General features: G+C 41.4%; 2 protein-coding genes across 6 annotated transcripts; one reads left to right on the top strand and one right to left on the bottom strand.

Moving 5' to 3' along the window:
- Positions 1 to 2,617: 2,617 nt before the first annotated feature.
- Positions 2,618 to 24,071, bottom strand: sanbr (SANT and BTB domain regulator of CSR). Of its 5 annotated transcripts, none has more exons than XM_085428949.1 (21): positions 23,460 to 24,071; positions 22,362 to 22,513; positions 22,035 to 22,209; positions 20,721 to 20,817; positions 20,302 to 20,540; positions 20,050 to 20,108; positions 19,467 to 19,627; positions 18,328 to 18,414; positions 18,094 to 18,204; positions 17,778 to 17,901; positions 17,492 to 17,644; positions 15,793 to 15,935; positions 15,607 to 15,703; positions 15,479 to 15,511; positions 15,246 to 15,345; positions 7,823 to 7,908; positions 7,395 to 7,447; positions 4,652 to 4,725; positions 4,465 to 4,553; positions 4,133 to 4,317; positions 2,618 to 4,056 (listed from the first exon to the last, which is right to left on the bottom strand). In XM_085428949.1, exons 2-21 carry the CDS (start codon positions 22,509 to 22,511, stop codon positions 4,020 to 4,022), a joined length of 2,253 nt encoding a protein of 750 aa, XP_085285075.1. In that variant the 5' UTR covers positions 22,512 to 22,513; positions 23,460 to 24,071; the 3' UTR covers positions 2,618 to 4,019. The 5 variants fall into 5 exon arrangements, with proteins under 5 accessions (XP_085285075.1, XP_085285077.1, XP_085285076.1 ...); XM_085428951.1 differs by having other exon boundaries at positions 4,133 to 4,215; XM_085428950.1 differs by having other exon boundaries at positions 7,395 to 7,423.
- On the top strand, positions 10,848 to 15,212 carry LOC146656072 (uncharacterized). The gene has a single exon (XM_085428948.1). It carries the CDS (start codon positions 11,500 to 11,502, stop codon positions 14,071 to 14,073), a length of 2,574 nt encoding a protein of 857 aa, XP_085285074.1. The 5' UTR covers positions 10,848 to 11,499; the 3' UTR covers positions 14,074 to 15,212.
- Positions 24,072 to 24,098: the final 27 nt, after the last annotated feature.

Raw genomic sequence — 24,098 nt, 5'->3', positions numbered from 1 at the left:
GTTAACCATGTTGTTTTGGATCAGTTTCCGTCACTTCCCTGGTTCTGTTTCCTAGTTCTTCCCTCTTTCCCATCTCTTTGTTTATATATAGATCTATTCTACACCCGGTGTGGGCAGGGGAGGGCGGGGGTGTTGTGAAAATCGGCCCATGTGTTGAGTTGGCATAGAAGCTTCTAGACCCGTGTTGTGACAGAAAGTGGTCTTTTAGAGGCGCACGCACCGCTTGTTTGGTGCCCCACGGCATTGTGGGAGAATGTGAATCTAATGGAAAATGAATGAAGGCTGAGAGACGCTGCTCGTGCAGCAGCATCTTGTTGCTCATGACTTTCTGCTTCACCCAAAAAACTGAGCTGCTGCTGCCAGCGTGAGGTTTTTCAGGGAAAGCAAAAGCGAATATGTGCATATCATCCCAATTGTATAGCATCTTTAATACCATGGGAACATTTTTTTTTTCCTCTTATTCTGTTATTTCTTTTTGTTGTGGGTGTGTGCGCGTGTGTGCTGTCGCCTAGTCGACATCAGCGTTTTGTTTTCCTCTAAGAGGATTGTTGCTCATTTGTGAGCCTTCATTAATGGGATGTTTTAAGGAAGTGGCGGAGGTATTTATGGGCTCTTTGGTTGGTTGCATCTTTATAACAACTCCTGTTTAACTCAGATGGCTTTTGATTTTGAATTGTACTAATTTAGATTGTTTACCATGCAGTAGTGCTTCAAGACACTACCTTTAGAGCAAAATGAGAAATAAACCTGGGTTTACATTTAATTTTGTATTTTTGCATTTTTCATTTGTAACTGTTTGAGTTTTGTCCAAATAAAGGCTTTTTTTTTTTTTTTTTTTGGTCCAGATGAATTGCCAGTGAGTTTAATTAGGAAGAATGTATAAATCCAAATAAGCATCCAATCTCTAATGGCAGATTTCCCTTCTCAAGGTGTTACATTTGTTGTGAACTTTTTGAACTGATTAAAGGTGAGAATTTTATAATCCTGCCTTCGCTCAGATCTCTTCATTCCACAGCAGAGACTCGAGTTTTATATGAGTAGATATTGTTTGTGTGTCTGAAGACTTCAGTGTTGGCCTTGATCAATACTGAGTAAGAATGCAGTCTTTATCGTGTTACGATACAGCAGGCTTTTTCTGTTGAATTTTAAGTCATCGCTGCCATAGCTGACTAAACTCTAAACCTAACCTAACATTGTAACATACAGCCTTTGTTAGTGAGAGCTTTGCTCACTAGCTTTTTCTTGTGTCAACAGTTGAACAATGACACTGACGTTGTGCCGAATTCAGTTGTGAGCTGATTGAGTCATCAACTCTGAGAACTTGTGTTTACTTGTCCAACCCCACCTCCTACAGTGCAGGCTGCTTTCGCTTTCACTTACTATAAAAGACTATTGGAGTAGAAGTCATCTTGTGTCAGATTTGTTGTGTGAAACTAAAGCCAACCTAAACAGGTTTGGTGCGCTTTGACCTGATGCACTGTTAATCAACTCTGGAAAATGATTTCTGACCACATGGTCGTTAAGCATAGTGACTATTTTGTCCCATCTCCTGTTAGATGCATACATCTACGTGTGAAGAGGAGCGTGCTTTGAAAAGGTTTGAAAACACAAATCCTAAAAGGAAAGCTCAGTGATGATGGATGGCATCCGTCACGCAGGCAACGCGACATCCAACAGTTTCCGCCTGGGCATCTTTAGCCAAGGTTGCTGCTGTGTAAGTGGACTCCTCCACTAATCCCTGTTAACATACTGGTATTAGATTAAAGGTTATGCTGACGCCGTGCCATTGAAAGTTGAAACGCTCGTCTTACGCAATCCCAACAATCTTGTCAGCTCTGATGTAACCAGAGAGGGAGATGGAATTCTAATTTCACTCAACTTTTCATTTCCTTGTGTCCCAGAGCCAGGCTTCAGAGGAATCTGCAGCAGTAACATTTTAGTTCTGCAGGTCTTGGCACACTGAGCATCTGTCAGTTTGGCGTGTTTGCTTTGATGCTCTCGTGTCCAACCATCTCTTTATCTCTGTGGGACCATAATTCAGTCCAGTTGTAACAGGACTCCCCCACCCCCCCTTCCTGACCCAGATCCACATCCTCAGCCATTCTTGGCATCTGCTGTTGAGGAGAAGATAGAACAGCTGGGGTAGCGCCCGCCCACAGGGAGAAAAAAAAAAAGCCCACATCACCTCCTCTACGCTTTATGCCCCGTTAAGCCCTGCTCTGGGTCTGTGTTATGAGCAGCCAGGGTTATTAATACCCCTGTGAGTAAGTCTTACAGGAAGAGCCAGGTTAGCACGCCTATTGGTCAGTGCCTCTCATGCAGAGAGGAGCGGCGTGACCCCGAACCAAGTGGCACATACCAGCCCTCTCTGGGACTTTCAGTTTCCACAAACTGCTCTGGCTTCTTTTCATACAGGAAACAACACTAACACTCTTTGCTAAAGCTGAGAACCAATCAAGTGCGTATTTTTCACCTGGTAGATTGTTGGAGAGGTGAAAGGTCATGGTGAAACTGGGGCAAAGGTTGTGTCTTGGGAATCCATAGTTATTCCCCCAGTGTGATTTGCTGCCACCCAGTGGATATAAACCAGAAACAAAAGTTCACATAAGGCTCTGAATGGATTTAGCCACTTGTATTTTATTGGCCTAGGTGTGGTACATGGCACAGTCACGTTCCAGTAAACACAGGAAAGACTAGAACTACATCTCTACCAGAACTTGGTGGAACAAATGTGGCATCCTTCTCACCTACAGAATGAGCTTTACACAGAACGCAGGCAGAATTACAGTGTAAATGTAAGGCTGGGTGTAAATTTCAGTTGATGCAGTAAAATTTCCATGCGACACGTCTGACCTTCCACTATGGTGGAAATAAGATGTCAGTTTAAGAAGGTAACATCTTCAATTAGCCATCCAGGAAGATAATCAGTGCCAGTTTAAGAAAATGATTTTTCTTTTTTCATAAATTTTTCTCATGACATCTTTTTGACCGATTTTCATATAACATACAATACATTTATCTCAATTTTACTTCTTAACCTCAAAATTAAATTTGATCTCAATTTAGCATTTAAAAAAATGTCACTGGAGCTTTAGACACACATGTTTTCCAGTATCCTGATGTAGTTTTTTTTCTTCAGTTCAAGTCAATTTGATTTATGCTTTTTTTCCCCTTTTTTTTTTTAATATCAAAACTTTTTTTCTGTTGTGGCATTTTTGTAATTTCTTTCTTTTTTAAATTTACCTTTACTACTACATCCCATGTCCTGCTCTACTACATAAATGTATTTTTATTCTGTTACCAGGTGGTTGCCAAGCAACACGATGATATTGCATATCAAAATATTCACAACTATAACATCTGATGTAAATGAGATGCTACTGTTGTGAAACTGAAATGATACAATGCTTGTATAAGGTGAGATAGGTGCATAAACACAAAGTGTGTCCTTTTAGTTGGTCAGTAGGTAGTTGTGTAATGTGATTACACCATAGTATCTGATATAGGTAAGAACTTATAGGGGCCTAAGATGTACCTGTGTGCCAAGTTTGGTTGATTAACTCCTGATTGTGTAGGAGTTGGTGGACAGACAGAAACTATGTATTTTACAATAAGATACATGTTTGTCATTGCTATGAAATATTTTCTGAAATACAAATGACTTTTTCTTTTCCCACTGGCATGAGTGGACTTCCATACATTTCTCCTGTTGCCTTCTGTAGAAATCCCCACCTGTCCGTCTTTAAAGAAACACTGAGGAAAGTCAAAGTGCATTTCTAATGAGCCGAGATGGGTCCACAGTTCTGCTGTTTTTGTGGACTGGATGCAGCTGAACAAACACACAGTGGGCCGAGTGAAAGGAGATGTGGTTGACGGTGATCCATACATAGTCACCTGAGTTAAGCAGGGGCGGGTGGGCTGACAAGTGCTGGGGTTGAGGAGCGAGTCTCTGTCCTCTTCATCGGGTTTAATGCTGGTCTATTTAGCAGCTCCACTGCCTTTTTCCCCCATTAGCTTCTTTATGTTGTTCGGATTTGAGCGTAGCGTGTTTTAGACCTGCAGAGGTAAAGAAAGAAAAAAGTGCTTAGTTATTGAGTGAGACACCAGGGTGTGTGTAACACTGTAAATGTACCTGGGTGTCTTTTCTGAACTCTGTCTGACTTGAGAGGAGCTCCTAAATTGCACTTCAAGTCTGGAGTAGATCCCCCCTGCAGGCTGTAACACACACACACACACGCACGCACGCACGCACGCACGCACGCACGCACACACACACAGAGAGAGAGTCCGGAAGAAAAACAATCCAACATGAGGCAGCTGCAAAAACAAGGACAGCAGGTCTGACAGCTCAGCACCAATCTTGACCACATGATGTGAAGAAAGACAATAAATCCTGGTCAAAGTCACATTTCCTGCACCCTGACAATCAATCTCATTTTAGGTGTACAGTAAATAAACAGCCACCTCTTTAGTATCCTTGGATTTACTCTGTTCCTGGTCTCCAAACCTCATCTTTGTCAGGTAGCCAATGATCTCCACCATGCGGCGCTGGTCTGGTTAACATGCAAAGAAAGTGGTTAATGCAAGACTGAAAGAACGTAGTCTGACTCAGTGGCTTAAAATAGAAAAGCATCAATGAGTCCTCCTTTACCTTCCTCTCGCTGAGCATCCTGGTTGTAGCGCATAGAGCGAGAGCTGTCCCACTTACTCTTCTGGACGCTTACTCTACAACACACACAAACACCCACAGAGCGAGCACCAGTTAACTTCAAACAGCAAACACGAGAAATAGATTATACGTTTTTTCAATCAATGTTATTGATCCAGATTTACAGCAGAGAAATTCGTTCAGATTATGTTGTTATATCAGGTTGGTGCCGTACACTTTCAGCCCCACATGGAACAAACAGGCACTGAAAAGGAGCAGCTTCCCCTTAACCACAGAGTATTTCCCAGGGTGAGTACCCAGCTTAAGGGGACTATCTCCAGTTAAGTGTGAGAACAGGCAGCCAAGGACAATGTCCTGACCTGATTCTCCACACCTTACCTGTAACTCCTAAGTCAAAATAACTTGTGCCTGTGACGACAACCAATCAGGACACAGAGCGCCTTCCCACATGCAGTAAACATGGCGCAAACGCAGACTGAAGGAGAAACATTTCAAAACAAAACACCGCAACACACCTCTGACCAGTTGCTGTTGACATTCTTGCTACCAGAAGTCAGATCCTGCTAACTTCCACATGAAGATGGCAAAATGATTACTGACTGGGACTAATGTGTCTCAGAACAGTCACTATATCAACTTAAAATTAAACTTTATTCATATAGTACCACATCCCAACAACAGTGGCCTCAGGACACTTTATACTGTAAGGCATATCCTACAATAATACAGAGAAAACTCCAACAATCAAATGACCCCCTTCAAGTAAGCACCTGGTGACAGTGGGAAGAAAGAAATTCCCTTTTAACAGGAAGAAAACTCCGGCAGAACCAGGCTCAGGGAGGGGCGGGGCCATCTGCCACCACTGGCTGGGCATGAGGCAGGAGAGAAGAAACTATGGAGGACAGCTTAGATTGATAATAACTAAGAATTAAATGCAGAGGGGTGTATAAACACAGAGAGTGCAAAGAGGCGAGTAAAGTAGAAACAGTGCATCATGAGAAACCCCAAGAGCCTAAGCCTATTGCAGGGTAACTAAGGTAGGATTCTGGGTCACTTGATCCAGCCCTGACCATAAGCCTTATCAAAAAAGAAAGTTCTAATGTTAAAACCAGACTGGTTGGGCTGAAGGTCGGAGGTGGGTTTTGTGTCGCTATTTCCCTCACTGCCGGATTTCAAAAATGTCAGTTTTGATTTTTGTGAAGGAGTCTGAAGCCACTGACTGGCATGCAGTCTGTTGATGTCTGTTTTCAAATTGATTTGGATCACTTGGAAACTCGGCTGAGAAACTACAAAAACATTACCTGGTACCAAGTACTACCACTAGAGCAGGGCGATATGACCAAAAATATTTATCACGATATACATTTGAAAATTTGCAATAACGATATAACTGACGATATAATTGACACTAGACAAAATACTTTACAACTCCACAACTTTATTAGTGGAAAAAAAATCAATGTATTTTCACTTAAACAAGCAGCTGTTTTTTATGTGCATTAAAGTTACATAAAATTTAACAGTGCAAAATTTCTTGCTGACAGTTTAACCAAAAGGTATTTCCAGTGGAAACTGGCCGACATATCCTCAGCATAACCATGTATAATATCCACAAAACTTAAAGAGGTTATACACACACAATACGGTAATATTATGTTGAAGCACAGTACGCATCACTCTGCGAGGCTCCGCCTACGATAGCCGTAATGCTCCGACAATCCATCAAGCGGTGCGGCGTCGTAGCTTAGCAAAGTCGTACTAAAACATTTGACAGATTTTCGAGCGCCGTCTACATAAAATCGTTTCGAGGTCAGTAAACACAACCAGAAAAATCAAAGGATTGATTTTAAGTGTGCAGTATTTTCCAAAAAACACGGTAATAACGACGGCCCGCTAGCATGCGCTACCAAAAATAGTGCTTTGTTGTGTATCTGACGGACGAAAGCTAAACCAGTTCCACACTGAATTTGCAGCATTTTTACAAACAGTTCTGGTTCATCCGTTTCATTCAACGATCGCTTTCGCCCTCATTCTCCGTCGCTGCCATGCTTTTTCCGCCATGTGCGTATGAAAACAAAGGCACTGCGCATGTGCGTTTTACCCAAATTCTATCGCGGTATTCCATTTTCTTATCGTTGCCCAACATTATACCAGTATTACTGTGAACGGTATGATATGGCCTTAACTACCACCTAATGGAAAACCCTAAAAGCTGAGCTCAGGGGATCCACTGGTTTCTACCCAGGACTGGTTTACCTGTTGTAACTGTTTACCATCACCAGAGGGCACCAGCTGGTCTATGGGCTACTATCGTTCTCTGTGGCTCTTCTGCCACAGACAAGATCCGAGTCATGCTAGACAAAGAAATTTTTAATTGAAGTGAAGTCTGGATAGCTTGAATACCCATAATGCTTTATTCCTTCTAGCCAAATATGCAAACAAACACAGATGTGGCAACATGAATTCTGTTTCAGTCGGAGCCACGCCCAGTTTTAAAACACCAAGACTGTAAAGGCAATGACACACCCCTCACAACAGGACTTCAACAACAAGTTACTGAGAACATGGTGGCTTCATCCATCTTTTCTATACAGTCTATGAATGTGATTAATACAAAGTGCTGAACCCTTATATTAGCTCCAGCTACATTTTAAAGAATTAAACTTCAATGCACAGCTACTGCTTAGCAAATTTGTAAGTAGGATAAACATGTAGATCTACTCACGTGAAAGGCGTGTTGTCCCTGGTCTGTGACTGAGGGAGGAAAAAAAGCACATTCTGAAGACAAAATAATGAATGTTGTAAAATTGAAGTAAAAAAGATAAGCAACAATTATGACAGAATATCTAAAAGGAAGTATAAGTCAGTGTGTGAGATCTTTTTATGGACACACAATAAGATATTGTGGAGTATCAATAATAAATCCAGCTTTTTCCTGTAGGATGTCTACTAATATCAGATATGCACCAAAATGCTACAAAGTCAGTTCTGTATCCATATTTAGGGCATTTCAGTTATTTATAAGACCCAGCTAAAAACAATTCATCCTGTTGTAGGTTACAGATAAGATGTGTCAGATATTTGGGTTGAACTCTGCCGTGTTTGACTCCACTAAGGAGCCGCAGTGAAATATTCATGAAACTGCTGACTCACTTTCTCAGATTTTTCTTTGCGTTGGAAGTTTGGCGAGGACAGCTGTTTTTTCAGAGGTCTGTGAGCCTTTTTGGCCTTCTTAGCAGCTGGAAAACAGAAAAACAGGATGAGATGTAGTGAAGGACTGCAGCGCCATCTGCAGGCTGAAAAGAGAAATGCCTTCAGTTTCCATTCTTAAGCTGTGAGGACTGACAATGAAATGTTAAAAATAGATGAGGTGGTGGAGATGGTGGTGGAGATGAGGGTGGAACAGCGGTGATGTGCTATGAATAGATCGTGTTTCGTCAAGTGTCCTCATTTTGCTTTAATCACTTAGAGGCGCTCGGTGACGAGAGGATTGCAGGACTGTCGGGTTAAAGGAAATGAGTAAGCATAACATTATGCGATCATTAGTCAGAGCACATGGTAACATGAAGCCATCACGTGATTAAAACCAGTCAGTGATGAAAATAGGATGACTTTGGGTTTTTCAGCTCTCACACTGCCAACATCAAAAGCTACTTCTGATAAGCTGCCAGTTCAGCCCAGTATGTAACAGCCATGTATGTAAAGTTTCAGCATCTTGTGTTCTAAGCTGTCAGTCAAACCTGTTTTGAAGACGAATAGGTGTGCCACTTTTTTCTGTCCAGCGATTCGTATTAAAAACTTAACGTCTGAATTGCTCCTCCTATTTCTAAGTTCTAACAATATCTCTTCTTAAGCTCTTTATTAAGACCAGAGTAAACTAAATGGATGAATGGACACTAGAAACAATGCTCAGAGAGTAAAGTATCTCTTATTTTATGATGAGCCTCATCTATTTGAACGACGCAGTGTCTGTTTTGTAAATCATCAGCCTTTTACATCTGAGAGGAAACAGTCAGCTTGAGGCTTCAGAAAGAGTCATCCCTACAGCTGCAACACCCAATACCAGTATACCTGGGACTTCTGATCCTCTCAGAAGTACTACCTGATGCAGCTAGTTTTGGGTACTATGATCACCAAGCATTTAAAAAAATCTATTAGAGGATAATAAAGTGTTTTCACTAACTTGGCCAAAAAGAAAAACATATTTTAGCATATAAATTAGCACTCTCTTCTAAACAAGTCCTTCAACATGCTGATGTTAAAAATATAATAAAAGGCATCTATCAAATTGCTAAAAGTACTAATTACAGTGTATTTTAATTGTTTCTAGTACTTTAATTCTAGCAGTGTTTTGTTTACGTAAAAGACAAAATATGTAAAACAATTAATAATGAATGAGTCTGTTTAATGAAAACACTTTATGAAAGAGAAAAAAAAAATCCAGCTGTAACTATAGCATTCATCAGCTCAGTAGTTGAGATCACAGCTCACTGCGAGGAAAGTCTTTATGCTGGTACACAAATGAGCCTCGAAACTGCAACTAAACTGTCACTGCGAGGCAGAGCTGTGGTGGTAATAAGGACAATGAAACCTCTGCACAAGCATTTTCCTGACAGGAACAGATCCATTATTACTATTAATATAAGATTATTTCATGTATCACAGATTATCATCACATATTATTGTTACTTCCTACATCCACCTATGAAAGTACTAAAGAAGAAGCTGAAGGCTCCAAGATAAGCTCTTTGTCTATAGAAAGGATGTAGCCCTGAATTTATGAGACAGGTAAAGATACCAAAATACAAAAAAAATGTTTTTTTAAAAAGCTACATGAAAATGTAAATGTAACACATGTATAAAATATATAGAATTAAAAAAAAACATAAGAATACAATAAAAAAAAGTTAATAAACATAAAGATCTATAAAAATATGTACAAAAAACAAAATATGTACTGAACTCCTGCTTTAAACATGTTTCCCAATGAAGGTAAATCAGATGTTGTCCTGACTGTGTGACTAAATTTTGTGCTGAACGCATCAAAATCAGATTTTACTTCATACACCTTTTTCAGGGTGACATTCAAGCAATTTGTAAGCACTATCAATCTCCATCTTCAAGCTTTTCCAGCACATTACCAAAAAAGGATGACTATTTCACTTCGCATCACCTCAGTCAGATCATGAGAAAGGCCAAATTAATAAGTCTTCTCATCAGATATTTATGCTTCTTTCTTACGTGACACAAAAGAATAGGAGACAGATGTTTGCTTGTCTTTTTTCATTCATTCAAAACTAACTGTAAGATGCTTAACTACATTGCAGTCTGTGTTGCTGAAGTCCTAAATTATCACCTTTAAAGTGTTTGTGCTAATAACATCATGTACAGTAAGACAGGCACATAGAACAGCACTGACTGGGAGAAGCTTTGAACAGTTGACATACTCGGTTCAATTCAACATATAAGACTTGAATGCACAAGCATCTTTCAAAAACCTATTAAATCTATCATCTGTGATATTATTATATACAATTATAATGTATTGTTCATCTCCCTTAAACAAACAGGCAGCCTTAAGGTATGAAATATTCATTTGTCTACTGTTTCAGTGGCTGATAGTGTCCCACAGGCCTTAATGTGAGTTTGAGGAAATTATGTTTAAGTTGTTTAACGATAAACAGATTTTGAATGAAAGCGAGGGAACTTCGGTAGCATAAAAAAGTCTATATTCTTTGTGTCCATATGGATCAGCCATATTACCATTATTTCCCCGTAAGGTTGCCAAAAGCACCAAGTTAATACTTGAAAAAACTGCAGCAATACACAAAAATATAATCAATATTCTATTTATTCGGTGACAACGCCGCTTTTAGCCTTTAATCAGAAAGCCTTAAGTTGGCTAGTTAAGCATCGGGCTAACGTTTAAAGCGTTCACTTTGGGGAAGTAACTCGCAATACTGCTACTGCTGTGTAGTCTTGGTTAAATTCACAGCATATTACATAAATTACCCTGCAATAACTAACTGTTATAATAGCGGCACCGTATTGCATCACACTGAGTACATTTCAATCATTTATCCCGGAGTTTGCTAGCTAGCAAAATAATAAAAACAATTCCAAAATTAGCATGTGTAACGTACACACTCGAGAAAATTATTTACTAGCACTTACGCAAACTCCCCCATTGTGAAAACGTACAAATCCATCTTGCAGACTCCTTGTATTTTTCGTTTTCCAGCAAACACTCATTAAAACGGCAACACCGGACACGTTAGTGCACTCACCCCCGACTGTTCGGGGAGGGAGGGGGTCACACATTGAAGAGACAACGTGCAGAGCTACAAGGCAGCCCAGGCAGAGAAATGTTGGTTTTAGACTTCTGTATCTGATAAGAAAACTATTCAAAATCAGATAGTGATTTATGGTGAATGAAATACGGTTACAGTTTCACGAAGTTTTAAGCACCAAATCCAAGATTCTTCATTACTTTATACAGAAAAGCTGGACATGGTATGCAGAAAAAACAACAACAACAACAAAACAAATACAAATAAACGAAAAAAAGTTTTGTAACTGTCAGTTTCCTTTTAAAATTCTTAGTGTGAACAACATTACACAAACAACCACGTGTGTGCGCATGCGCGCATATATTAGAACGCTTTGATTCCTTGTGATGCGGCAACTTTGCTTTGATCCTTTCTGACGTGGCAACTTTGCTTTGATCCCAAAACACATAAATAGGAGCGCCCACCTATTGTACTTTATCGCTTAACGGACATTGACCTGACAGCAACAAAAACCCTTTCGAGAAGTTTTGAGAGCATTTTATGACAGAAACCAAACCAAGTTCAGTTTTGTTTCTCACCAATTCACAAAACAAGCAGACACGTTACACCATGTCAGCCAACCCATCCTTTGGCTCAGATGAGCTTGAAATAAGTCGTGGATCAGAAAAATTCAACTGCAGTTTCCAAAACTCAGTTGAATTTCCACAAAAAGAACACGTCAACACCTCAGCAAACCCATCTTCCTCTGAAATATCATCTTCCTCTGAAGATGATTCTGAAATATCATCTTCCTCTGAAGGTGATTCTGAAATATCATCTTCCTCATCTTCCTCAGAAGGTGATCTTGAAATACCTGAAGGGACCATTTTGGGAGATCACCACGTGGTAGAGGCTTTCCTTGGGGAAGGAGGCTTTGGTGTTGTGACCAAATGTCGCAATACAAAAAACAACCAAACTGTGGCTATCAAAGTCAACAAGGGCAACCCTAAAATTCAGCAACAGGCAAAACTGGAAATTTTCATCCTGGAGCAGCTGCGACGCTTGGATCCAGACAGGTGCAACATTGTTGAATGGAACGGCTATTTCCTCGATGGAGAGCGTATTTGCTTAAATTTCGAACTCCTCGACCAAAGCCTGTGGGACTACATAGGGGACCGGAAAAACCAGGGTCTCCCAATAAGAGAACTCAGTCCCATTTTGCATCAGCTCGCAAATGCTCTGTTCCACCTGGGTTCTGTGGGAATAGTGCATGCTGACCTCAAATCTGGAAACATAATGGTTGTGAATCGCCATGAGTCTCCCGTCAAAGTCAAAGTTATAGACTTTGGCCTCGCACATCCCGCTTCTGCACTGATTCCTGGTCACCGTCTGGGGACAGTTGGTTATTGTGCACCCGAGGTTATGCTTGGCATTCCATGTGATGAAGCAATTGACATGTGGGCTCTGGGGCTGGTAGCTGTGGAGCTTGCTACAGGGGTGCCTCTCTATCCTGGGGAAGACAATTATGATGTTTTGAGATTCATAACTGAAACCCAGGGTCAGCTACCAGATCATCTCCTAGATTCTGGCTTCTACACTGATTGGTATTTCATCGAAGATAACTACAACGAACAGCGCTGGACATTTAAGACCAAAGAACAATTTCAATACGAGACAGATTATCAATCCAAGGAAACTCGATATATAAAACTTAAGTGTCTCGATGACCTCGAAAAACTAATGAAGGTTAGGCGAGGACCTGAAAATGGCCAACAATTACTTGTCAGGCTAATCAAACAGATGTTGGCCTTGGATGCAAATCAGCGCATAACACCCTCAGAGGTTCTGAAGCATCCCTTTTTCAACACTGGCCTCTCAGGGAGAGCCCCCTGCACTGACATGAATAGCACAGGGGGAGAAAACCTTGTGCTCTCTCAGCAGCCTTCAAACTGGGAAAGTCATGGATCGCAAAAATTCAACTGCAGTTTCCAAATCTCAGTTGAATTTCAGCAAAAAGGACACGTCAACACCTCAGCAAACCCATCTTCCTCTGAAGATGATGTTGAAATATCATCTTCCTCTGAAATATCATCTTCCTCATCTTCCTCAGAAGGTGATCTTGAAATACCTGAAGGGACCATTTTGGGAGATCACCACGTGGTAGAGGCTTTCCTTGGGGAAGGAGGCTTTGGTGTTGTGACCAAATGTCGCAATACAAAAAACAACCAAACTGTGGCTATCAAAGTCAACAAGGGCAACCCTAAAATTCAGCAACAGGCAAAACTGGAAATTTTCATCCTGGAGCAGCTGCGACGCTTGGATCCAGACAGGTGCAACATTGTTGAATGGAACGGCTATTTCCTCGATGGAGAGCGTATTTGCTTAAATTTCGAACTCCTCGACCAAAGCCTGTGGGACTACATAGGGGACCGGAAAAACCAGGGTCTCCCAATAAGAGAACTCAGTCCCATTTTGCATCAGCTCGCAAATGCTCTGTTCCACCTGGGTTCTGTGGGAATAGTGCATGCTGACCTCAAATCTGGAAACATAATGGTTGTGAATCGCCATGAGTCTCCCGTCAAAGTCAAAGTTATAGACTTTGGCCTCGCACGTCCCGCTTCTGCACTGATTCCTGGTCACAGTCTGGGGACGGTTGGTTATTGTGCACCCGAGGTTATGCTTGGCATTCCATGTGATGAAGCAATTGACATGTGGGCTCTGGGGCTGGTAGCTGTGGAGCTTGCTACAGGGGTGCCTCTCTATCCTGGGGAAGACAATTATGATGTTTTGAGATTCATAACTGAAACCCAGGGTCAGCTACCAGATCATCTCCTAGATTCTGGCTTCTACACTGATTGGTATTTCATCGAAGATAACTACAACAAACAGCGCTGGACATTTAAGACCAAAGAACAATTTCAATACGAGACAGATTATCAATCCAAGGAAACTCGATATATAAAACTTAAGTGTCTCGATGACCTCGAAAAACTAATGAAGGTTAGGCGAGGACCTGAAAATGGCCAACAATTACTTGTCAGGCTAATCAAACAGATGTTGGCCTTGGATGCAAATCAGCGCATAACACCCTCAGAGGTTCTGAAGCATCCCTTTTTTCAACCCTGGCCTCTCTAGGAGACCATCCTGCACCAACATGAATAGCACAGGGGTATAAAAACCTTGTGCTTTCTCAGCAATCATCTGATTGTCTGGGTGTCCAAAACTCTAGGGAAGCTAGCAATTCTTGTGAACAAAAGCCCAAAGTAATAACAACAACAAAAACAACCAATGAATATGGTCTTAAACTTAGGCACAATTGGGCTTAAAATCTATTCACTAATCACTCAATATTCAAAGCGGAGCAGCAGTCAACTTACCATCACATCAGTCCTTCGATCAGACCTACAACAAATGCCTTCCTTCTCTCACCCCAACCGGTCGCAGCAGATGGCCGCCCCTCCCTGAGCCTGGTTCTGCTGGAGGTTTCTTCCTTTTAAAAGGGAGTTTTTCCTCCCCACTGTCGCCAAAGTGCTTGCTCATAGGGGGTCATATGATTGTTGGGTTCTCTGTATGTATTATTGTACCATACAATAATACCATCTACCATCTACCATACAATAATACATACAGCCTTGAAGTGACTAATGGTGTGATTTGCTGCTATATCAATAAAATTGAATTGAATTCAAGATGAATTTGGAACTAATTGGAAATAAACTGGATATTAATTAATTAATTTGAGCATCAAATAATTGTTGTTTGTAATTCTTTATAAATATAGTGCTACTCTTTTACTGTTTAAATTGCTACTGTTTAAAACTGACTCGTTTATTCATTCACTTGAGCATAAAAACACACACACACAGACACACACACACACACACACACACACACACATATACCAGTCAGTGCTTACATACTAGGTCTTTGCCCTACTTTTTCATGCTCACTGGTACAAATGCCTGTTACTAGAGCTAAATGCTCTCAGTGTACTCTCACAGTTATCGAACTGTACAAATGCATACAAAATAACGCTCACATAAACATAATTGTGCACTAGTTTGCCCTTATTGCTGCAGTTTGTTTTAAATCACTTTGAATAAAGCTCAGCTTCTGTCAGTCTCTCTTTCTTACACACACACACACACACACACACACACACACACACACACACACACACACACACACACACACACACACACACACACACACACACACTTTTTAAGCACTTTCAAGGCTCCCCTTCAGCCGTATGAAATAGAGAATGAGATCCTGCTGATGCAAGAAAACAAGAATAAATTCTCCACCTTGCTTCTTAGAGAGTTCCTCTTCATCCCCAACCTCGTCTTCAGTGACCTCTGACCCTGTGGTGTACTCCTCATCCTCTGACAGAAGAGACTGCTGTCTCTGAAAGGGCAAAGGTCAAGGCTTTTAGACACACACTTCTTTCTCGTCTAAAGCAACATTTGCAGGTTCCTCATTTGTAATTTTCAATCATTTTAAAAAAGTAAGCAGATATCATGAAAAAAGAGTGTCCTACCAGCTGAAGACTCCAGTTTTTCAAAAGGGAAAACTGGTTAAAGACACAAAGTAGACACAGTAAGAACACAGAAAGGCTGAGGGCAGACAGACAGAAGCACACAGAGAAATGGGAAGTGTGCGACTTACGGTGCTGCCATCTCCTCTCAGAGATCTGAGGACTGTTGGCTCCAAGAGAACGTCACAGTCCTGAACTTTTTCTGCACTGGACTGGCTCTCCTCAGCACTGACACACACACAGGAACATTTGCAATTAGTGCATCGATAACACACACAATGAAAAAGAACATTGTGAAAGAATCCTCACACACTCACCCCTCTGCCGATGGAGAGTTTGACACACACACAGCATCTCTGTGCAGCAGCAGGTCATTGAGGACTCGGGTCTGGGCTGAAGTCTCCTCGTCACAGTTCTCCTCATCGGGCACATTCACTATGTGATCCCGCGTCTTACAGCCCTGCACACACACACAAACACGAGCAAACTGGATCAGGATTTCTTCTGCAGGGTAAATTTGGGTGTTTGTCAATTTTACCCACCAATCAGAGAGATGTCAAACAAACTCTGCTGCAGCCAGAATGAGACTGCTTGCACAGTGTTTAATTAACATGCACCACGTCACAGGTGCACGCAAATGAGACGAAAACTGTCTTTAGCCTGTAACCACAAAACTGTGGGGGCCAACATTGGAAACCTGAGGGATGTGGCCTTGGAAGTGTTTGCTGAGCTAATATCACATCTGTACACAGACTGAGTCTGCTTAATTTCTGTTCCATATTTAATCCTTACTCTCAGGTTATTCTCCAGATTTTGCATTAAAATTGTCTTGAAGTCCCAAGTTTTCACTGATTCTTCCAATGGTAATTTGGTAAATTGTAGAAATATTTTTATACTGTATTCTACTCTGCTGCTGAGACTCTTTCTACATTGGAAAACGCATCTACTAGCACACAGGACACACACCAAGCATTTCTGTTCAATCAGTCAGACTAATTTCACTTTGATCTACCGACAAAATGAAGCAATTTCCACAATTTATTTATTAGGCTTTGGGGCAGTAACCTTTGAGCCTTTATAGGGCGCTATAGTTTAGATCTTTATATGACTTATGACAGGGTTAATGTTTAAATGGATCCAGTTTAAAGTTTCAGAGATCTGATGTGCAACCATGTGTAGCATTCTGCTACAAAGTTCTTAATAACATTCTGGGGAAAAGTCACATGACCTGTGAACCACCACTTTTAGATCAGTCAGATGCTACCAACACCACCAAGTCCAGATTATAGAACGATATCCTGGTCATGTTGAACCAGCTGTATGCTACAGCAATGCAGCAGAAGCAGCATCAGCTCAGTGTGAAAGAGTACTGCTCCACTTCATAGTGGTTTTAATATGAACTCAGAGGCTTAAGGGGGTAAATTATTTTCCACTAACATATACTACTACAGTGGTGGATGCTCGCATTAAGCATTTCATTTTCAAATAACTATGTCAACGCATGTACGAGAAATTCCCGTGAGCCAGAAGTTCAGGCTTAAGCCTGATCTACACACTCAATTCAAGTAGTCTTTCTCCTACTCTTGCCTCTGAATGATGTCAGTGCTGTTTTTGAGGGGCAGCCACTCAGAAGAAGGTTGCCGTAAAGGACAGAGGATGGCAGAACAGCTTGTTTTAGACGAAGATGAACTAAGGAGCTGTACAAGTATATCGGTATCGGATAAATATGGATTAAGTGAGATATGCCTATAACTGACTTATGCCTATCTATATGTCCTCACATTTACTTGTCCTGTTTTATCAATAAAATGTGTGTTAAATGAACTCCAAGTGTGAAGGTGCCCTAAGAAAGTAAAGGCAGTATTAATGCATTAAGCATTACCTTGCACCTAGAATAGGTAAGTGTGTGTGTGTGAGTGTGTGTGTGTGTGTGTGTGTGTGTGTGTGTGTGTGTGTGTGTGTGTGTGTGTGTGTGTGTGTGTGTGTGTGTGTGTGTGTGTGTGCGCACATGCATACCTTTGGTATCCCAGTGGGGTCAAAGCGGAGAACCCGCTGGTTGCAGCACGGATATATTCCTGCACCGTGCCAGCCTCTCTCTGTACCCATGCCAGGGTACAGGACGCTGTCTGGGTGGTACTTGCACTGCGTCAGCTCTGCACATACAAACACCTACACACACACACACACACACACATACAAATGATTTTTAAAAGTATATCCTGCACGCACTCTTACTCTGTTCACTTTCTCTTTATTATTCATTTTGCTCATTTGTGCAACACACACACTATAACACTCCAACCTGCTGGCATCGGAAGCAGGTGAGGTAGTTGATGGTACCCCAGATTCTCCAGTAAACCAAGACCCAGGACTTGAGCTCCTCATACAGGCCTGTGATGTATTCGTGCACATCCCAACTCTTCTGTCTGCACACACACACACACACACACACACACACACACACACACACACACACACACACACACACACACACACACACACACACACACACACACACACACACACGATCACTCACACACTGTGATCAGGAACTCAGCCAATCAAGTAAAAGGTTAAAGTAAAAGGTTTAAAACAGCCATTAAAACATGCTGCTATACCTGGTGTGTGTATAGATGATTTCTCCACGAGCGTCAATATTGATTTTGCCCGGAACACAAGAAATTTTCCTCTCTGTGTCTTTGGTCAACAGCTTAAGGCACAGACCACACCTGGGATGAAATGCAAGGATGACAAAGAATATAAATTAAATTAGCAGAGAATATTCACATGCTCGCTACACATGTCAGAGCATAAAAAGAAACACAATGCAAAAATAAAAAGCTTATACTCACCTGTACAGAGTTGAGGCATTTCCCGGTGAATCTCTGTTCTGGTAGTTTGGGTCAAAGAGACGCTCAATTTTTTTTTGAAACAGTTTGCTTTGAGGGTGAAAGACAAGAAAGGATCAAACTTGAGCTGATATTGCATATATCTTAATAAAAGGTTATAAAAGTATAAGCCACTGTTGCTTTAGTAAAATTATACCAGGTGCTTTTGTGACAGTAGCCTTTGTGCTTGTGCTTCAGTTATTTAATGCAACACATGCAATATTTCTTTTATTGGTGTTATATGGAGAAACTGTAACCTGACAAAACTTCAGCGTAGGAATCATGTAAAAAAGTCTGACACTTCCTAGATCTTTAGACTGAACTGGCTAAAAAGAGAAGTCACTGCATTGTTCTCTACATCGAATCTGTGGAGCTTAAAGAGACCATCTGTCTGCAGCTGAACTGCTGCAGCCATCATAGTGTTACTGACAGAACTTTTAACTTCTCTGTGATCATTGAGAATTCAAGGAAATATACTATTACACTGGCAGATGCTCATACCAAAAGCTCAGGCTTCAGTCAGCGCTGAATGAGTTTAAGTTTTGGTTCGTGGTTATTTAATTAATATCTTTCTTTGCCTGTGGTCTTCATTTGTCTCAGCTATAGTTACTTTTTTACACTTCTCCCTGTGCATCTTTTGTAGATTTATTCCCAGTCTTTTCCTACTTTTTTCCTGTCCCACCTGTTCCTACCTGTGTCCCATTTCCCTACAAAGTCTCAGTGCATATATTTGTCTCCATCCCCTGTCTCCATGTTGTTCCTGGTGTTGCTTATCTGCATTTGAGTCCTCATTTTGAACTGAAACACAACTGCATTTAATGGCAGAAGAAGATGTTCTCTGCGGTTCGAACCTTCTGTTTGCTATGTGCAACAAATCAGAAGCAGTTAGCACAAATGGAGGGGTAAGAAGCTAAAATGGCTTGTTTTAGATTAAGACTAACCCTAACTGAGGGTCCACGCCGAGGCCCGGCGTTAAAAAAGGATTATTTTGAAATGCAAATGATGCAAAGCTGATTCACAGCTTTGTCCAAATATTTGTATTCACAGAGACCCAGAATACAAATACGGTGCCGAGAATAAGCAAAGCAGCTCGCCCCTCTTACCTTTTAAACTTGTCTTTTTTGTCCCTGATGTCGTCGGCCTCATTGTGGCTGAAGAGTTCAGCGATCCGTGTGGCCAGGTTGCTGTTTATGCAGTTCATGTTGCAGGGAGTAGCCACAATGGCACTCATGTGCTTGTGGCAGTACTGGATGCACTCCTCCACCTGAGCCAGACGCATATACAGAGCACTCATCAAACAAAAATGGGAAATGTCCTTTCAACAATGCTCCGTCTAAACCATGTCAACACTTCTTTAGCAGTTCTAGCTCTTCTGAGTAGTGGTGAGAAAACACTGCTACCGTAACTGCACGGGGGCAAAAGAACATCTGCACTTTCATGCAACACTAACTTAACAAAGCTCTGTGTGTAGGCCTCTTGTTTTTTTGTGGATTAGGAGCAATTACCCATTGTTACCTTTGAACTATCATTCTACATACTGCCTGCGCCTTACTGGGCAAATGTGAGACTTTTGCACCTTTGCTGTAACATTTTTTTTGGATATATCTAAGAAAATGTGTTCACAGCTGAAAAACAAAAGGCCCGATGCACATCACCACACCTTGCGTCACATGTCACAACACTTACTAACGTGTCCATCTTCAAGAACTCGGAGGAGATCAGGATTGAGATCACATTGCTGGGCTCTGTAACCGACAAATACCACATGACCAACCAAGCAAACCCCACGAACGACAAACAACACAGAACACGCAGCCAGTGACGCACCAAACACACACCACGTTTAGTGACCAATAAATCAAGCGCCACAGGTGGTGTAAATGACAGCTCAGGGATGTGTAATAATGTTGATTGTTTTCTGTTCTTGTTTCTTTTTACCAAGTCGGGGTTTGTCCTTGTTTCCCTCTCCTGCTGAGTTCCTCCTGACGTAGTTCATAAGCCAGTCAAAGATCTGCACGTCACAGTGGACTGAGATGTCAACTTCCTCCCACCTCTGGGGGTCCACAGATAAATATTCAGCAAAGTAACGCATCTCCTTGACCAGAAGATCTCTGGGACAAGTGAAGTCCTGCTTCAGGTTCTTGGTCTCATCGCACACATGGATGACCATGTTGGGACTGTAGGGAAAAGCCAAAATAATATTCAATCATATTCATCCACAGGGTGTGTGTGATTAACGCTGAAAACATTTCCACTTTAAGATGGAGTCATGTTTATAGATTCGATTTTCAAAGGATGTGTGAGGAATCTCTCTTAGCTCGGTTCACTGTGGTATGAAAAGATATCTCCCAGCGTACTCTCGTGGTTTCTGAGGTTTTTCATCCTCCTCTGCTGACACTCCTTTCTCTTTCTTCTCCACAGCAGCACTTCTTCCTGTGGACTTCAACTTGGACCCTGTACACAAAAACGTTGGAAAAAACAAAACAAAAGTAAGGTTGTCATGCAGCATGAGAACAAAAATCATACTACACCCCTCTAATTTATTAGAGTCTTTCAATTATGTGTTTCATAGGGGCCTCGGAGCACTTCCGCAAGCTAAATAGCTGTACTGGAACTTACACCATCATGTAACCCATAAAAGAAATCTCTTATTCAAAAAATGTTTATGTGTTTGTGTTTATGTTAGTTGAAGTTTTCAATTTAGAGAAAAAAAGGATTAAACTTAAAATATAACCTGTGATTAGAGTAGAATGACATTTAAACTGCTTATAGTAATTCCAATCGATTATACTGTAACACATAAAATCACATCCAGAATAAGTATCTGGATGATTTTTGTATTTTTGACTCTATACACCATCTGATTGGTTCTGTAACTCAAGCTAGCAGGTCTAATTAAAATGCAGACTTAAGTTACAGAGGGTTTAACAACAGGATCACATTCATTGTTTAGGAATTGGAGCTATTTTTATACATTTATACATTTTTGGTTACTTTTGAGAGACACTCAGAAGTAACTGGACAGCATTCCTCATTATTTGATGACAGTTCAAGAAAGATATATGGCTTCCCATGTCTTTGGACTGTGGAAGGAAGCCAGCATAAAATAGGAAAATATATAAAGACCAAAAGTGGTCAAATTATATAAATAGGTTTCATAATTTCATATTTACTCAGCACTTTCTAGTAGTATGTAGCAAGACAATAAATTATGTTATTATTATACTTATGTTTGCCTATTACGCTCATTTCCTGTGGTGCGTTTTTATTCTTTAATTTCACGGTGCAGCCCCCGAGTTTATCCACTGTCTGAAAGATTATTGGTTGCCTCTTGCAAACAGAAGGTTTGAACAGCAGGTGGGTGGGGCTTCTGTGCTCACAGCCAGAACTGTGTGCCTGAGATGACCAAACTTAGTATATCCTCCCTCACTGACATCATGCAGAGCCAAAAGTGTAGGAAACTGTGTGAAACAGCATATTTCGAGCAGTCTGAAGCCTGAGCTTGTGGTTCCCAGGGTTTAAACGCACACATACAGCTCTTGCTCCCCATGTACAATGAACTGTGTACTGTCCACTGTGAAGTTTGAAAGACATGAGTAAAGCTATCGATAAAACCAGTTCCTGCTGATTAAACTTATTGAAGGTTTTATCTGTGGGTGAAAGTAACTGACCTGTAACTTTGCTGCTGCTGCTCTGGCCGCTTCCTCTCTCCACTATGTCCCGAGTGTCCAACAGTGTGGAGAGGAGGTCTGACGGGGAGCTGCTTCCTTCTATCAGGGCATTGCATTGGTTATCCACATGAGGAAACCCCCCCATGCTCTTCAGCTCCTCAAACCGACGGGCACACTGCAACACAATTGCATCAGAGCCACAGAATTATTTCTCATTAAAAATTCAGGTCTCTTGTTACTAAAGCATGGAACGAACTATGGGCGGGATGGGATGGATGGAGAGGCAGGATGGATGAAGGGGTTCTAGTTACCCAGTGATCCAGTTACCTCCTTAGGAGTAAAGCCTGGTACTAGCTTGGCCACATTGTCCCAGTTTATGGGCTGGGGCACACCCCACAGGGAGCCCAGCACCATGTCCAAAACCAGGACGTTGTTGTCGTAGGGAAAGTTGTTGTTATCCGAACAGAAGCGACTCATCTCTACACACACAGAGGGCAGGAAACAATAGGCAGCAAGTCAACAATAAATTCCTTCATCTGTTTGATCATCATAGCCAAATTAGAGCTGAAATCACTGTGCAGTTAGCACCCATTTTAATTGCCTTTAAGCATTCTGCGCATAGTCAGCACATAGATTAATACAAGAGTGGCGTGATTGGCATTTTTTTTGTAGCAGTATTCAGACGTGTTATTGCAGTTGGATAAAAGCTGTGTTTAAGTCTATTAGTCCTTACACTAATTGCTCTGTACCGTCTGTCTGAGGGCAACAGGTCAAACAGGGAGTAACCAGGATGTGAGTTATCTTTTATGATGTTTTGGGCCTTTTTAAGACAGCGGGTGTTGTGTAGATCTTCCAAAACTGAATGCTTTCAGGTTTTGGACTATTTGTGAGGTAAGTAGAGTGGGCCAATAGCGTCTGAGGGACCGTTTTGTAGCCCAGATAATAAATTGCTGGATAAAAGGAATGGACCAGTTGTGAAACTGTGCACCACTGCATAAAATAATAAATTTGGCCAACTACTGAGACAAATGTTGTTTCTTTCTTTAGTATGATTTGGTTGTTATGCCTCAGAAACACATTTTCATTGAGAAAAAAAATGAAGTTTATTGTAAAAGACTTTGCTTGGCGGCTGAACTTGCCATTCACTACTATTCAAAGTTCCTGTGTTTTGTTTTTCTGTTATTAAATGCATCACAGGTTAGAGCATACTGGTGACTATGTATGAGCTGAAAGAGGAGACTGATCATTCATGTACTGTACATGATACGGGTAGATGCTGTACGTTTATGGGATGCCGTAGAGGCACAGATTAGGGTAGGCCGAGTGCCTCTGCCCTCCTGCTGAATCAACATCAGATGCTTTCAGGTCACATTAAAATCCTCAGATTTCCTAGGACACACATCCAACAACAGAAATGACACTTACTGTTCTGGTCTGTGAGATAATCCTCACCGTCGTCTCGTACAATCTAATAAGCGGGTAAATGTTTCATCTCATGGTGCGTGTGGATGATGCTGATGCTGCGGTGTTCTCCTACCGGCTAATGCTAGCTAAGTTTGCGGGACGGGACAGATCTGCTGCCTTCAGGTACTCCCTGTAAATATCAAACGACGGTCACTAGTGATGTGGTCCGTCCTATTGCGTCATACCTTCTGGTGGGATTTACACCGACGTATTTAGCTCTCTCTCTCAACGCGTTTGAGCACGGTGGCTATGCGATGACATTTAAACCAAAGGCGAAAGTGAACTAGAACATCAAAAATGTGCCTTCAGGCTCAACTCTGCCTCAGTAATTCCGATAGCCATGGAAGGTAGCATTAGCTTCTAGCTAGCATACAGTTAGCTGAGCAAGTGGCTACTTAAATTGCCGTATGTATGTCATTAAGCCGACAACACAGAAAATGCTATCGGCAGGTTACACTATCAAAATACTACATAAAAATCTACCCCCAGAACACTTTCGATTAACAAAACGCGTTTATTCGGTCTGTATCTGCAACGGTGACTCGTCACTGTTGGCGCAGTGCAGCAGGCGTCCTGTTGCTTGGAGACAGTGGTCGCAAA

The sequence above is a fragment of the Rhamphochromis longiceps genome, linkage group LG13 (assembly GCF_057381845.1).
Source record: "Rhamphochromis longiceps isolate RC_006_pf linkage group LG13, R_longiceps_female_GT1.1, whole genome shotgun sequence".
Lineage (NCBI taxonomy): Eukaryota > Metazoa > Chordata > Actinopteri > Cichliformes > Cichlidae > Rhamphochromis > Rhamphochromis longiceps.
This window is presented reverse-complemented; position numbering and strand designations above follow the sequence as displayed.